Below are 16,595 nucleotides of genomic sequence, written 5' to 3'. Positions count from 1 at the left end.
TAAAATTAAACCGCTGAGCGGCCCTCAAAGGGGTGACGCGCCGCGGCGGAGGGACGCGGCCGCCCCCTCTCCCGGACCGGACCCCACGGCCGCCCCCGGGGGGTCCCCGGCACRGACAGCGGTCCCGAGCCGCTGGAAAATATCGGGGGGAAACTGCGCCTCAGGGTGACGCCACCAAGGGGAAAGCTGTTTTCCAATAACCAAGCGCGTCCGTTCGGCCTTAACGCCGACACCACAGTCATTCGTGCAGCGCGGCGGCAGAGCCAAGCCGGCAAAATGGTTCCCGYGCTCGGTATTTTTCCCCTTAAGTATTTTCTTCCCAGCGTTGCCGTAACTGAGAAACCAGATTCATGCTGCTCGGTTTTGCAGTAATTATGTCATCCCTGCAATGTCTTTTTCCCCGCAAATTACTGCTGCTAACTCCCAGCCTCAACTTCACCTTAAGCCTCAGGCTACAGGTTGGGTTTTTTTTCTCTTAATGCAAGATAGCAAGAAAAATAATTTCCCAGGGAAGAGCAAGCGCTACAGTCCACAGTGCTGTCCAATGCAACCTGGACCACGGGGAGCTGGCTATCGAACCCGAAAGACAACGGCCGGGCTCAGCCGGCGATGGTCCACCCTTCCTCGGGATATGCGAACATCCTTTAAGCCAACATCCAACTTTTAATCTCTAAAAGGTTAATAACAGCCAGGCATTCTCACTGCCAGACGCCTGCAGGAGTATTTAACCACTTAAAATGGATGGATGGAGCGAAGGGACAGGCGGGCTCCTAACAAACCAGCTCCAAGCGGGCGTCTTGAGCATCATCCTGCTCCAGGCACCATCCTCGGGTCGCAGCACGCCAAAGCGAAACACCCGTCTGGATTTCAGCTTGCTAATTAGGCCCGGTTATCGCAAAGGCATCCTGGGCTCTGGCCGAAGTGATACATCCTCCGGCCCCAGGGAATTATTGAAAGCACAAGGGTTAGGTTTGCCTCTCCGAGCAAAAGAGAGGATTGCAAGCAAGCAGCACGCCGGGAGGCAGCCCGGCACCCAGCGGGTAAAGGGCAGTTTATTCTTCTTGGCCGTCTCCAGCCAAGGACGCAGCCAAACGCCCTGGAACAAACCCACAGTGCAGGACAGGTGGCAAAGCTGCCCGAAAGCCAGTTTGAAGGTTCATCTGATATTTTTTTGTTAAAGCACCCTGATAAGAAAGGCTGCGTGACGGGGCACTCCCGAGAGCAACAGCATATGGAGGCCCAATGAGGCAGTAAGACAGCAGCACACAGGTTGCAGGTGTCAACAGGGTGACAGCCAGCATGTACACCACGACCACTCACCCCCTTGGATGGAGAACCTCGCTGGGCACCCACCCACTCCTCCTTAGGCTCTCGCCAAAGCCAAGGCAATGCTGTGAAACTCCACTGGCATGCTCCCAAAGCCCTGGGTACCACAGCTTCCAGATCCATAATAYGGATAACTAGGAGCCAAGGGGAGATGCACAGTCTCTACTGCTCACTGACCGTCTCCAGAGCGCAGCAGCCACGGGAAAGCTGGGGCTCTCTGAGCCGCAGGAGATTATTTGTTAGCCTCATACATTTATTTGCCCTCTAGGTCTTTGAACAGTGGGAAGATCACACTTACGTTGGGGTAAATCAATAGYGTTCCATAATAAGAACTGCAATAAATCATTATAAATAAATAAATAAATCTTTATAAATAAACAAATCAAATCCAYGGGCCCGGATGGGATGCACCCACGGGTACTGAGGGAGCTGGCRGATGCTGCTGCCAGGCCACTCTCCRTCATCTTTGAAAAGTCATGGAGAACTGGAGAGGTGCCTGAGGACTRGAAGAMARCCAGTGTCACTCCAGTCTTCAAAAAGGGCAAGRAGGAGGACTCAGGCAACTACAGGCCAGTCAGCCTCACCTCCATCCCWGGAAAGGCGATGGAACAGCTCCTTCTGGATGTCATCTCCAGACATGYGGAGGAAAAGAAGGTGATCAGGAGTAGCCAGCATGGATTCACGAAGGGGAAATCCTGCTTAACCAATCTGATAGCCTTCYMKGATGGAWTGACTGGCTGGGYAGATGAGGGGAGAGCAGTGGAYGTTGTGTRCCTTGACTTCAGCMAGGCTTTTGGCACTGTCTCCCCTCACATCCTCCTAGATAAGCTCAGGAAGTGTGGGTTAGACGAATGGACAGTGAGGTGGATTGAGAACTGGCTGAAAGGCAGAGCTCAGAKGGTYGTCATCAGTGGCGTGGAGTCTAATTGGAGGCCTGTGGCTAGTGGCRTCCCCCAGGGCTCAGTACTGGTTCCCATCCTGTTCAGCTTTTTCATCAACGATCTGGATGAGGGAACAGCTGAAGGGGGATCTTATCAATGTGTACAAGTATCTGAAGGGAGGGTGTCAAGGGGACRGGGACAAACTCTTTTCAGTTGTCCCGTGTGACAGGACAAGAGGCAASAGGCAGAAATTGAACCACAGGAAGTTCCGCCCAAACGTGAGGGGGAATTTCCTCACCCCGAGAATGACGGAGCACTGGAAGATGTTGCCCTGAGAGGTTGYGGAGTCTCCTTCTCTGGAGCTATTCAAGGCCTGCCTGGATGCAGCCCTGTCTAACRYGCTCTAGGTGACCCTGCTGAGCAGGGGAGTAGGACTAGACRATCTCCAGAGGTCCCTGCCAACCTTMCTGATTCTATGATTAAGCCATCTAGCGCTACGCTTYGGCATGACACGCAGCCCCAGTGCAACAGGAGGGCTCACAGCATCCCCCACGGCGTGGCCCAGAGCGCTCACCGCTAGGCAATGCAAATGACTGCAGACCCCTTGGATTTGTTCCCCGTTAATCCACAACCACTGCCGAGGCGCCACCCCGACCTGGGAACTCTCTTCCCATGAGAGAGCATCCATCCCACTGCATGCTCAGCCTCTTTCTTGTGCCAGCTTCCATGAAGATCACCCAGCCTTCTCACCCGGGGCGATAGCAGAGTCATAGCAAGAGCTCTGCAAGCTGCCAAATTCAGCTTTTTACAGCTTGCCTCAATTCCTGCAAACGGAGCAGGAGATGGCAAGGGGAAGGGGGCTGCCTCCCTGCCCCGCTCCGCTGGGCGTCCAGGGCTGCTGCTTCCCAGCGCTACAACCTGGGGAGGTCCCAGAGAGGTCCAACAGAGCCTGGGGGGACACGCAGGACATTTCAAGGCAGCCAGGGGCGTTGATGCAATATTGCAGCTGATCAGCACAARCTGTTTAAGTCCTGCCCATATGTTGACATGACCATTAATCTGCTCCAAAAATCACGACAGAGGAATCATTTCTGAACCCACCATGAAATGGCCATCTTCAGTGACCACCGAACCAGCCACTGGGGACACGCTCTGTTGAGATTTCAAAGGTAAAGGATGGGATTTGGACATACTATGCTTTTAAGTAACAGCATTGCCTAAAATCTCCTGTGGCCTTGAAAWATCAGAGGAGCAGAGGCAAAAAACAGCATCCTCAGCCTCCTGGGGGTACAGCCTTGCAGCAAAGCACAGAGATTYGCAACACCGCCGCAGCGCAAGTCAGAGCATGACCTGGCCCAAGGCAAAGCTGGCGTCATCCCACGGGAGCGAATGCCTCCCCAGCGGCTCAGTGGCCGCAAAAGGGCTCATTCGAGAAACACGTCCCCTTCCACAGGCTCCTCGGTGCAGAAAGGATAGAGAGGAGGACACAGCAGGGTTAAGGGCAGAAGATGCCATGGGAGAGCTTCACCAGGTCTTGAACAAAAAACTCCGCAAGCATAACAAAATGGACTGGTCTGGGGTGTAAACAGRGGTTTTGCCCAAACTTTGCTTTGGTTTGGTCCAAATATCATCTCAAGCTGCAGAGTCCACGGAGGCATCAACCTCCCCAGACCCAAGTCACTGCAGAAGGGGAAAGAAACATCCCTCCATCCGCTCTGCCCCCTGCGCGCAGACGCCACCACTCTCCCCGGCCGAGGAGAGTCCATTAGCAGGGACAGATCAATCAACACCGTGCTTCGTTTGTTAATTCCTTCCTCTGGTGTTCAATCCAATTTAAGGTCGGTTTTAATTGACGGGCCAGCCCAGCGTGCCGTCACGCTGCTTCGTCGCTGTGAGCGAGAAGCCAGGCTCGCTCCCGGTGCCATCACTGAACAGATCTCCTCTCCCCACTTTGCTTGGCTCRGGAAAGCTGAGATCAGTAGTATACTTAATTCTGAGGTGGGCTTTTGAGGCAGAGGCCAAYTGCTCAATGCATAAACCAAAAACTGAAAAAAGCTGGATAGTGTTTGACTAAAATTAATGAAAACAGAAGTTTCTGGCTACATTTCCTACTGGAAAGGCATCAATTTGCTATGCAGAAGTTGATTGCAAGGCTCATTCGAAGTTTGAACTGTAAAATCAGCTCTGGCTGTACACAGAAAACCTTGAGCCTGCCAGAGTGAAGTCCTTGTGCAAGGTCTCTAGCCTAATTTTTTGATTAGTGGGGGATCAAYCCTTCTATAGAGTCAAATTAGGTCTCCAAGAATAACCTGGCACCTCTGAAAACCTTTGTGAGCAGCACAGCAAAGCAAAGCGTTCCCAAAAACTGCCCAGCTTTAGAGTGAAACCTTGAGCATGCCAAGACGGATTATGCCAGAGTGCATTTGAGCAGCTCTAAGAACCCGCCAGAGAATATCAAAGCCTCGGAAAAAGAGCAACAAAAATCTCTTCCGTTCAATATTCACTTCGGGGTTGACCCCGTGCAGCGGTGGGCGCCGCAGGGGAGAAGGCGCCGTGCTCTCCATCGCGCCCGGGGCACGGGGCAGGCCCGCGGCTCGTCCCGCGGGGGACGGGAGCGGCTCTCGCGCTCGCCTCCGAACGCACCACCGCCGCGCATCCAGCTGCTTTGCAAGCCAGCAATGCGGCCCGGCGCTTCTGCTCCGCGAACGCTTCCTTGGGCTTCCTCCAGCTCTTCGGCTGGAATCGGGGAAGGTTTGAACTCAAGCCAAGCGAGCAGCGCCAAAGGGTCAGGAAGGTGCCGGCTTGTCAGGCGGCAGCGGCCACGTGCAAGCTGCTGCTGTGCCCTCCCCGCGGACGATTTAAACGGGAAAGGCCCCAGAGGGGCCGCGAAGTGGTGTCCCTCCCACWCCGAGGGGGCAGAGGCATTTTAGCAAGCCCCTCTTGGACGCTCCCGAGAGCGACCTTGCAGCAAACCCGAGTATCGCTCGCCTCCGTCGAGCTAGCCCATCTATATTTTACACTCTGCGGGCAGGCAAATGCAAAGGGAGCGGTCACCAGCRTTGCTCCTGCTGGATTTGCCTGTTCTCGCTCCACATTTGCCAAGGCATTTGGATTTCTGCTTTTAGCCACCCTCCCCGCATCGGTGCGGAACCGCATAAAAATTAGGTCATTGGCCAACTGCTCACCGGTGGCAAGCAAACGCAGACACCCAAAGGCCCTCTCCCATTTTGACATCCGTTAAGTAACTCCAATTCGTATTTCACCTCAAGCACTCGATAAACCTGCCTGATTTAACTCCTGACGAGTCACCTGCCCTGTCCATGTCAGCTAGACCATCCCCGCTACCCTGCACCTCCAGCACCAAGTTGTCCTCCACCATTTCACCCAGGGCTGTGGTTCAACCTCAGCCAGGATGCCCCAAATGAAGGTGGAGGCAAGCACRGACTAGGCTGTATGTACAGGTAAAGTTTTAACAAGGAGAGCGTATGAAACCATCTCACACATCCAGGGAGAACAATTTTAGCGCAAGCGGAATAGCCGCACAGTCTCACTTCTGCATTACCCAGCTTGCTGCAACCATCCCTTTAAAAAAAAACCAACAATAAAGAGTTGAAAAAGCAAGATTGCAACATGGGAGAGACCCATCCATCTTCTTTATGCGAAAGAGGGAGACAACTCAAGACAGGGAAAAAAAAAAAACAAACAAAACACGAAAACAAAAAGAAAGAGGGAAGAAAAGGTAGAGGTGGGTGGCCAGCAGCCAGCATCTGCTCAAATAAATTCCACACTCCTTGAAATTGGCTGATCTCCAATAAAAACTCATTTTAATCTAAGACCACGAGACTCCTTTGTAAAGTGCTCCCTGGAGAGGCCACAGCRATGTGAAATATTATTCATCTACCCAGCGGCTGGAGTGGACCGGAGAGGTGCGATAAGGCTGGAGGAGCCGCACGCGCCAGCTTTCCCACCCACCCTCCCCGCATCGGTGTGAAACCACATAAAAATTAGGTCCATTCATCCTGCATTTACCTGCCCTCCTGCTGCCCCAGCGCCTGCCGGTAAATACACTCATTTAAGACCTCTTGCTAATCCAGTGCATTTCCTTGAGTGGAAAAAGCAGCCYTGTTTTTGTGTCCAAACAGGGTTTCTGCGGGCTCTCAGGTGGGAGCTCGCCTGGCTTGGTGGTGGTGGCATCTCCCCGCTCYCAGTTTGACCCCTCAATCCCTTGGAAACCCCTCCAGGGACAGCAGGCTTTCAACTCAGGCATTTCATTGCAGGTCTTTAATTATAGTCAAAAACTGAGCAGAAAATCCAACTAATTATGGATTTGAAGACCCTGCATCATTAGATGTCCCGATCCCCAGCAGCCCCTCGCTGGCTCTGCTCCCCCATGTGGGGCACGCTCTCAGCACACTGCCCCTGGGAAAATTCTCTCTCTGCCTTTTCCCCCTCCTCGAGAAAGACTCCAATTAGGTTAGTTCATTTTAAAGCAATTATTTGGAAAATCATCAGCTGAGGAGCGCTGATTTGTCAGCAGCTCTGCAAGGCCAGGCGGGCAGCTCGGAGCTCTCTTGCCCTCAGCCTTGTGACAAGTCCCCACCATGCTGTCACATCTCCCTGAGCCCAGGGAAGTTGAGCTGGGCTGAAATGGGGGCAGTGGAGGCACCCCCAGGCCCCGATCCCACCGTGCTCCAGCGCAGAGCTGCTGCTACTTCTTACCTCCAGAGGAAAAGAAAATAAAAACAACAGTAATAGTATAATTTCCATGATTAATCGACTAGGAAAGAGCTGTTTGATTTTCTGATGAGCCCTATTTAGTGCCAGCCTTTCCTGGCTTTGATCTCAGCCCCCAGCATGTCAGACCGCTGCTGATTAATACATTTAATTGCCGCTCTGAAGGCTCCTGCACGGCCAGAGATGCCGAACGCGCCCGCAGTGGCGGGAAGCTTTTTCCCCCAAGGGCAGCCTGTTAGCTCCGAGGACAGAGCACGACCTTCATGGGGGACAACTTGCACGGGCAAACCCTTCAGCTGCATCTAGAGATGCTGGTGACAACTTGTTTTGGAAGTTCCTAATTTTCTTAGGAGTTGCCCTCCATATACAGCCACCCCCCCCAAAAAAAAACACCCTATCAGCTCTGCAGAAGACATGCAGCCATCAGCACCCACCAGAGAGGTTGAGCTGCCCAAGCGAGCGAAGTGGGAGCCAAATCCAGGCTAAAACCTCCACTGAGCACATCATGCTGTGGCTGGGCCACTGGCAACCCATGCACAACACTACAGAGCTGAGGTGTCTCCTAAGAATATGAACCCCTCGGTGTGGTGGGAACTTCAGSAGAGCTGTACCACACCAGCAAGCTCCAGGAGGACTTTTTCCTCCCATGCATGTAGGAGAAGGGTATGGAGAGACATTGTGTCCTCCACAGCCCACTCCCCTCCGTGSTCCCCATCTCCATCCACCTTCCCTGCTATCACTCCACAGTGCATGCATGGGCCATCCTGCAGACAACAAGRACCTGGGCTCAGTGGTGGCCTCCGACCACCCAGACCCAAAAGAGCTCCTCTGTGCTTGGCACAGCTCATCCTCCTACTGGTCCCCAAGGACCTGCTCCTGCCGTGGGACTCCCTGCCGGCCTTRCAGGAGGGAGAATGGAGAGCAGCCACCTCCGAACCCAGGGGCACGGGAGCAGCTTCTCTTCCCCTCCATCATTTTGGACCTCTCCATACCCTGCTTCGCTCAGCTCTCAGGTGGGTATTTATTTAGAGGCAGGCTATAAGCATGATGCACGCACATGGTTCCTCAGCTTTGGAGAGCAGGGCTGCTCCTCGAAGACAAATAAAGGCCTGTGGCTGCTGCCTTCGGGGATGCGCTCCGCGGACCCCGGAAGAAGGCCCTTCTCCAGGCAAGAAGGGAAAAGGTCTTGGGAAGGGGAGAAGATAAAGGAAGAGGAGATTAGCAGAGAGGAAAGCCAAATAAAGCAGCAGCACGAGCACAGCAGCAAGATAAACACCTAGAGGCAGATTGATGGAGCAGTAAAGAGCTTTCTATAAAGCAGTTAATGCTCTAATAAAAAAAAAGAAAAAAATCATTCTTACTGTCAAGCTATAAACCAGCTTTTCTGTTCAGTGTCAGACGTGACCTCCAAGCTGGGCAGGAGGAGCTGGAGCTCCTGGACCGGGCAGCGCAGTGGGATCCAGCGACACTGTCCCATCGCACCTCGGAAACAGGGGACCCCACAAAGCCGGACGCGTGCCGAGGAGCGATACGGCACGGTGACAAGGACCGGAGCTGGGGAACCAGCAGTACCGCCGAATCCCAACCGGACCCACCGCCCACGCCATCCTCACGAGGGAGCGGGAGCTCCCAGCAKCGCCTAGGCTAACTCTTTCCCCCGACCGGAGAGCTGGAAACACAGACACCTCTTGGCTATTGGGGTGACAAGCTGGTTCCAGAAAAAAACGGAAACTGGCTTAAAAGCCACGAGATTTGGAAAAAAAATTGCAGAAAGTCAATCTGCAATTTTCGCGTTCTTACAGCTTTGGGGATGCCTCTCATTCACAGCCACGAGTCTTTCTCCACACACGCAAGTGCCAGAAACACCCTTTTCCTTTTCACATGACTCCAGGAGACAGGAATTACACACAAACTACCAAACACTGAGCTCTGGGCAAAACCGGCACCAGCTGACGACGCTAGGACAAGCAACACGCCAGCGAGAAAAGAGCAAGCGGCCGGTGCCAGATCCTTCGACGGGAATAACCGTTCTGAAGACATCCCTTAAAAAAAAAAAAATTTTTTGGTTCTTCCCTTTTTGGCAAGACGGAGCAGTCACTGCAGATGCATCGCTCTGCGACAGATGGGGAATTTGGCAACCCGCACGCTGCTGCCCGCGTTGCTGCCGGGGCCCGCGGGAAGCCGGGGGGAGCGGCGTGAGATGCTGCATCCCGCTCCGGCGGCCGACCGGAGCCCGCTCCCGGCAGGGAGATCCCGGGCGTCTAGCCTCGGGGAACGTCCTCCACGCAGCAGTCAAAGGCAGGTGAGGGCAGAGAGGAGCTGGAAACCCCAAAACCAAGAAACCACATGCTTGGGCTCCCTCACCCAAGCCCCGCGCGCCAGGGCGGGCTGCGCCGGTGGCAAAGTCAGCACATCCGCGCAACGGGTCGGAGGCGCAGGGAGCGGGCGGCTGCGGCTCTTCCCCACCGCGCCGTTAAATCCCTTCTCCTCCCTCTGACCGCAGCAGCTGGCGATCGCAGGGCCGGGGTGTAAGAAAGCAGCAAGAAGGATCCCAAAGCTCAGAGCATCACCGCTAACGCGAGCCCTGTCCAAGCTCTGCCGGACCCGCCACGCTGCAGCCGAGCCTCGGAGCAGAACGACGCTTTTGGGGAGGCGTCGCTGCGCCCCGGGGCCRAGGGGAGCGAGCGCGAGCCCGCCGGGGAGACGGGACTCACCGTGAGGAAGGTCCGCAGTCAAGTGAGGCATCATATAGCTGCGGATGAGCTCCCAGCCGAAGTCATCGTCCTCGCCTTGGCTGTACTCGCACTGGGTCGGGTCGCCGTCCTCCTCGAAGGTGCAGCCTGCTGCAGGAGGGAGGCAGAAGGCGTCAGCCCCGGCGGGAAACCTCGAGCRCCCAGGAGCAAACGCGGACCAACCCCGGAGCCGGGCGGGCAGGGAGGGAGAGGGGAGGCCTGCGCGAGGCCCGGACACCCCAAGCCTCCGGCGCAGGCCGGGAGGCAGCGGAGCGGCCGGGGACGCGGGGCGCAGCAGCGCAGGCACYGGCCGCGGACGGCTTTCCATGCAGTCCAGGATTGGCACTGCCAGCGGCAGCCTGCCCGATGCGCGAGCGGGCGCCAGAGGCAGCCGGACCTGGAAAACCTCTGGGAGGTCCGGCCCCGAGCTCCTTGCCTCCCCGGTCGGGTTTGGGGTGCCAGGGAACCCCCATCCCCGGGGCRGCACGTCCAGCTCCCGGCACAGGGCAGGAACCTGGCAAAGGGCTCGAAGCAGCAGAGGAGGAAGGATGCAATCGCCTTTCCTTCGCCATCCCCTCGCTAAACCTTCCAGGATGGTGAAGCTCACTTTTATTATTATTATTATTATTACGTTTTTTTTTTATTTTTATTTTTACTTTGCAGCGAGGGAAAGCCTGCTGTAGCACGCACTGCCTGCCCCAGCGCCGGGCCGGCTGGTTAGCGCCGCGCCAGCGGGCAGAGCCGACRGCTCCGCGTGGGCTCGTTTTGTCCGTATAGCCGGTCCGAGCCGCCTCGTTAAACACTGACCTATTGTCCCCTTAAAACCACGGATTACGAGCGGGGCCGGGGCTTCGGCAATAATTAACGCAGACCCCCGGGCGCGGGCAGAAAGCCCTGAGCAAGCAGAAAGAACAAAGGCGAATATCCCCGAAGAGGCCAGCGTGGGAGCACAGCCCGCGTCTCTTTCCCCCCACACACTCCTTTTCTGGATTTTATCCCCCCAAAAACACCGCACAGGTTCATTCCTCCCRGCCCGCCGCGCACAGAGATGCTCAGGGGTGCAAAGCCGCCCACACCGGGTATCGCTTCCCGCAAGGGATCTGGGGGCGGCAGGACCAGCACAGCCCGAACCTTCCCCCGGCGCAGCGGGAAAGCTGGGGCTGTTCCCACGCCAGGGATCCCCTCCTCGTCCTGCCTGCATCCCCGAAACATCCCGAGCCCAAAGGCTGCRAAAGAACCCGCAAGATTGCAAGGTGCATGTAAAACCACGATTGCCAACGCTTGCGAGTGCAAGAACAGATCTGAGGCTTTTGAGGCTTGGCCGTCGCTCCACCAAAGATGCTGCCACAATGAAACGATCTTTTTTTTTTATTGTTTTTTTTATTGTTTTGCTAGCGACTGGCAGAAGCTTAAAACACAGTTAGGCAGAAGGGACGTTTTGCTGGCAAATGCACAGCTGTCCGAGCCACTCGTCTCCCCTCCTCGGACAGGTTTACGGTTACTGCTTTTTTGGGCGCGGGGCCTTTCCTCCCTTCTGCTCCCCTGATCTCGGAAGCAAAGGGGCTCGGCAGGGCGCTCCAACAATTTGTGTCTGTATTTACATTTATGTATGTTATATATATTTATAGGAGTATATGCATATATAGGTAGCCTTTTAGAGCACTTCCCCATCAGACAGAGCGAGGGATATGTCACCTTTACGCTCCTGCTGGATCCTACCCCCTTTTCYAGCAGCCTGCTGCTGCCCAAAGCACCTGCAGAGCTGGGACCCGCTGCCCCACACGTGGCCCGTTGTCAGTAGGTTCAAGAGTACAACCGGCACAAGGCGCCGTTAAGCCCTACCAATGTCCACCCGCGTCCTTTCAGCCGTGCCGCGTGCCCGCGAGCGTGGGAAAGCGCCGCTGAAGCCCGGGAGGGCACAGCCAGGCTGACTCTGCCCAGGAGGGAAGCTACTTCCACCCCTCGCGGCCGTCCACGGCCGGCACGGACTAAAATAGAGAGGGAGAGGGAGATCCGCACGCTTGGGATAAATGCGGCAGATGCCGGAGGAGGTGCGATTCTAACAGCGAGCGCGGATAAAAATACCGTGCAAGGTGCGAGCGTCTGGTGCCCGCAAGGCTCGATGCGGCCGAGAAAGCCCGGGCGCCTCAAACCGGCACAAATCGCCCCGAAACGCGAGGCACCGCTGCTCCGCGAGGGGCGAGCGGGGCCAAATGCAGAAACGCGGCAGGGCTCTCGCTGCGGCCGGGCACGGCCCCGGGACGGGGCCGGCACAAAAGCTYGGATGCCGCCGCCGAGGCGGGGAGCAGAGGGAGGAACCGAGGATTCACGGAGGGAAAGAAGAAAAAAAATTAAATATGTCTCCCTATATATAGATAAAGACCCAGCAATAGGGAAAAGCGAATCGCTCGTGTCCTCACGCTTTTTTCCAGGCTGCCGAGCTTCTCTTTTCCCCACTTTTGCAAACTAGAAATGCTTAAAAAGCACTCATTTCCCAGCCCCAGTATAAGCGGATCTGAAGAATATGGAAAGCAGCTCCATTAAAATTCTTGCCAGTAGTTTGTTTTGCTTTTCCGACTCATTCTAAATATTGCATTTAATAGAAAAATAATCTGCTCGGCCGTAAGAAACATCAATTTGCAACTTGAAGCCTTGTATATTAGCCAAAGACGCTAATGTGTAAACATTAGCGGCTCCAAAAAGGCACAGGGTTTAGCCAATGCAATCCCAGGGAGAGAGGAGCCAGATATTAAGAGAGAGGATTTGCATAATAAGTCACTTATGCCCGATAACCCCCGTGTTTGCAAAGCACAAGACTGGGAGGAACAACATYGGGCTATCGGCGGCTACACACGGCATAAATCCCCGGTTTTCACCCGGAAGGCCCCGCTCCGGAGTCGTTGCAGACCGTCTCCGAGTCTCGGAGATGCAGCTCCGAAGGGGCCCGCAACGCCTCGGGATGCCGCCGGCCGTGGCGCCGAGGGCGGACGCGCGCGTTTAGCGCCCCGTCCCCAGCCAGCTGCWGTCCCCGCGGGACGGATCTGCGACGCTTTCGTTATTTATACCAAACGCCCGGAGAGAGGTCCCGGAGCAGCGAAACCCCCCGGAGCATCCCAGCCTGGAGCAACCCGGACAAGCCTGGCTGCACACCAGGCTTGTGAAGCCGCTGACCTGCGATGCAAGTGCTTAATAATTAACTTTCATTTAATTAATGCACTCAGGGCTGCGTCCTCYACTCTAAAGGAAAGAAAAAAGACAGCCCTTTGCAGGGGATAAGGGGGCCGAGAGGGAGGGAAGCCCTTGGCTTTCCCGAGCGGAGAGCCCGGCGCTCCGGGAACATTGTGCAGCAGCAATGGATCCGCTGCAAGGGGCCACAGAAGCCGGGAAAAAGGCCACGGCGTGCAGGAGCTCAGCGCCCAAAGCAAAAGCGCGGAGGAGGGAGAGGCAGGAGGAAGGTCGGGACAGAGCAGAGGAGCAGGTCTCACCGCAAGGCGAAACGCGGGCCGGCGTCTCCCTGCCCGGCTGGGAGGTTTGCACGAGGCGAACCGTTTTTAAAATGAAAAAAGAACAAAAACAAAACAAAAACAAAAAGGCACCACAGGCTGCGCCAGGAGGTTAAAAGCCCCCGGGGAACCGGTGACGCCAGGCAGCCCCCGTCCCCCCAGGACCCGGTGCAGAGGCGCCCAGCTTGGCCCCGCTCAGCCTGGGCTCCCGCCGAGATAAATCACCGGGAAAACTCGGCCGGAGGCGAGCAAGAGGCGGGCGCCCGGCTCGGCTCCAGCGCTGGCACCTCGTCTCGGGGTACCTAAGGCACCGTGCCCTGTGGCACACTCCAAATTCCCCTTCTCCGCAGCCCTTTGGCGCTACTAGCTTTGCCATCCGGAAAACAGGGTGCAAAAGCCCCCATCTCTGCTTCCAACAGCGCTCCTTCAACCCGGCAGAGGATTTCTTCGGGTCCCCAGGGCGCAGCGCCCAGGCAGACATCGGGTCTGAAAGCAGCCGTCGCGCAGGGCMGTCGTAAATCCGGAGAGCCCGCGGATGCCTTTCCTCAAAAGCTTTATTTACTGCTTTTAATACTTCTCCTCCGTTGCTCCCAGCATCGCCTGCAAAGCTACGTTTGCTTTGCAAATGGCCTGTGTCATTTGTCAATAAAATTGAGTTTTCCCCCTTTCCTGAGGAACAGGAATGAGCTCTCGGGCGGCCACCACCCCCGGGGCATCCACCACCCCCCGGGGCGGCCACCCCGCGACTCGGTGCCCAGCATTGCTAGATTTGCACCAACGCCCTGAGAGCGGAAAAAACACCGTTTTCCTCGATGAAGAAGCCTGCGCGGGGAAGCGCCGAGCCCGCAGCGGAGGGCRCCCAGCGGAAAAGCCACGCGCTCCAGCGAAGATAAAACACCCAAGACGCGGCCCAGATGGAGAAGCGACTCGGTCGCGGTGCCGAAAGCGTCGCCGCTCCGTCAGGTGGGAGGTTTGTTTTGCACCGCAACGCCGCCGAACTTAACTCCCCTCCTCGTCTCCTCCATCTGTTGCATCTCTCCAGCTTTTCCTCTCCGCGCCCGCGACGCGCGCAGGGGCTGGTGCCCGCAGGCGGAGCGCGACCGAGGCCGCGCGGCCGGCCAAGGCATCGTCCTGGCTGCAAACGCAGCACGCCGTCGGGCTCCCCCCGCGCCCGGGCTCGCTGCGGCGGCTCTCAAACCCGGAGCCCGTTTCCCCGTCGTCCTGCTGCTTCCGCTGCGATTCCAGGCTTCCCGCAGCCACTCGCTTAATCTCCTTTCCAACCTGTTATTCCCACCACCACCACCCTCTTGCTCTTGCAAAGCAAAGCCCCTGAGAGGGGAGAGAGGGGAAGTAAAGATAAAATAAACCACAGACGCGGTGAAAGCCCAAGGCAGCGGACGCAGCAGGCAGGGAGCGCGCGGGCACTGCCCGCCCAGACCCRCCGGCCCGTCCGCTCTGCCCCGGCGGAGCATCCCCGCGAGGCGGCCGAGCGTCCTCCGCGCAGGGACGACAYGCAGGGCTGGGCCGATCGCACCGATTCCGCATTAAATAACTCAAAATCTTTAAATAAGAAAGTTGGCAAAGAAAGCGGTCGGGCTCTTCGGGGAGCAGAGGCTGGCGCGCGGGCGTTCGGGGGCGAGAGCTGCTGCAGGCACGTGCAGCGCCGTGCACCGCGGGCGCCGGCCACCAGCACGGCCTCGTCTCTGGCACGGCGCTGATGGAAAAGCCCATCGGGGCGATCGCACGGAGAACGTCACCCTGCACTTTCCGCTTCCTTTCTCCCCAAAATAAGCTGCAATGAAGGCTACTACACCTAGGTTTGCTCTCGAAGTTTGCTTGAGACATTATTAAAGGTGTTAGAGCAGGGTGGGAAGGGCTGATGGGAAAGGACGTGCTGCAGACGATGCACAGAGGAGCAGCAAATCCCACCAGCTGGATCCTCAAACATCTCCAATACCTCCAGGCAGCCTCAGCTAACACGAGATGTGCATTGCGGACGCAGGTCTGAGAAGCAACATCTGACCCGCGTCCGACAGCACCACCACCTCCAACATCTCACCTGCATCCGACGGCGGCACCACCACCTCCAACATCTCACCCGCATCCGATGGCACCACCACTCCTGACTCCAGCACCTGCAGCAGCGATGCCGAGGACCACGGGCCACCAGCCAGGCTCCCACGTGCGAGGCGCCCTATGCAAAGCACTGGAGCAGGACTAAGYGGGTAGGGACAGCAGAAGGAGCACGCCAGGAGCGACAAGACCACGTTGGCCAGCGCGTCGTCCCCGTGGAGGGACAGCGGCTGGTTGAGACAGCRTTGGAGGCAGAGCTCCGAAAGCCTWGGGAAGCAGAGGAGCGAGGAGACAACCCCGAGCCGTGTGCAACCAGGGGCTACGGGAAGTGGATCAAATAAAAACAGGTTATTCGAGTCTTACCCAGGCCCCGAGCTGAGAGCAGGGTACGACCCCAGCAGCTCCTTCCCCYGCAAGCAGGCAGCCGCGTCACCCTCCCTAACGAGCCCAGCAGTGACCAAGGAGCACGTAGGACACAGGAAAATCCTCCATCCGCCCCCCGAGCTCCCATTCAGGGTGCGGGTTGGCTCCCAGGGGACCCRTGACCAAACTCTACAACTGTAAGAGCTAAAACAAAACCTTCTTGATATCTAATTTAAATTTCTCTTGCTGCAATTTAAGCCCAACACTTCCTTCGTGCTCTCTGCAAAGGGCATTTTCCGCACCTCCGACTTGAGGCACGGGACGGTGACGTTCAAGGTGGTCGCAAACCCTCCCCGTCGCCAGGCCGGCTCCTCCTTGCGCGCCTCACCGGCGGCTCGGCTCCGCCGGCAGCAGGACGACGGCCGGGGCGGCCGGCGGGGCCCGGTCCTCCGAGCGGGACGCGCTGCGATCCGGATTGCTTCCCAAAACACCCACCAAAAAAAAAGAAGTGTCCCAGCAGGGACTGCAAGGTCAGAGCAGGGGGAAAAATAAAAATTAGCAGAGAAAACGGGAACGGCGCCCACGGAGCGCCACGAAGCTCTGCCACCGGGGAGGTCGGCGTTTAGATCGAGCAATAACTAAAGGTTCCCAGACATGCCTAATAAGACAATTATAGTGCACGTTAATAATACATTATTTAAAAGCTTATTTAYGGAGGTTTAAGCAGGCAGGTGGCAGGGCCGCGTCGCTAAGGGTCGGCAGCGCCCGCTTCGGTCGCTCCCGGCTCCGCGCGTGCCGGAGGGGGATTCGCCCGCGGCGCCAATCCCGGGAAAGCTCCCTCCAGGCTGGGGAGATGGGGGGCGGGGGGGACCCACGGCGACATCCCCGGGGAGGTGCTGCAAGGACGGCGGCCGGGACGCGCCGCTGCTGCCGGCCCGGAGCGGGCAAAACGCCCGGGAAAGCCGGAGGTTGGATAGTTTGGA

The 16,595-nt window shown here is 57.0% G+C and overlaps 1 protein-coding gene across 1 annotated transcript in view; it reads right to left on the bottom strand.

Moving 5' to 3' along the window:
- Window positions 1-16,595, bottom strand: part of PTPRU (protein tyrosine phosphatase receptor type U) — a 77,790-nt gene that overhangs the window by 60,977 nt on the left and 218 nt on the right. The window contains exons 2-4 of the mRNA XM_085306226.1: window positions 16,001-16,135; window positions 15,236-15,516; window positions 9,656-9,892 (exon numbers count right to left, since the gene is read on the bottom strand). Coding sequence (XP_085162352.1) covers window positions 9,656-9,892; window positions 15,236-15,516; window positions 16,001-16,135 — 653 coding nt within the window. The remainder of the gene's footprint in view (window positions 1-9,655; window positions 9,893-15,235; window positions 15,517-16,000; window positions 16,136-16,595) is intronic.

This window comes from Rhea americana, unplaced genomic scaffold (assembly GCF_003343005.1).
Source record: "Rhea americana isolate MKP2758 unplaced genomic scaffold, rheAme1 scaffold_234, whole genome shotgun sequence".
Taxonomy (NCBI): Eukaryota; Metazoa; Chordata; class Aves; order Rheiformes; family Rheidae; genus Rhea; species Rhea americana.
The sequence above is the reverse complement of the archived record's forward strand: the minus strand, read 5'-3'. Positions and strand labels throughout refer to the sequence as shown.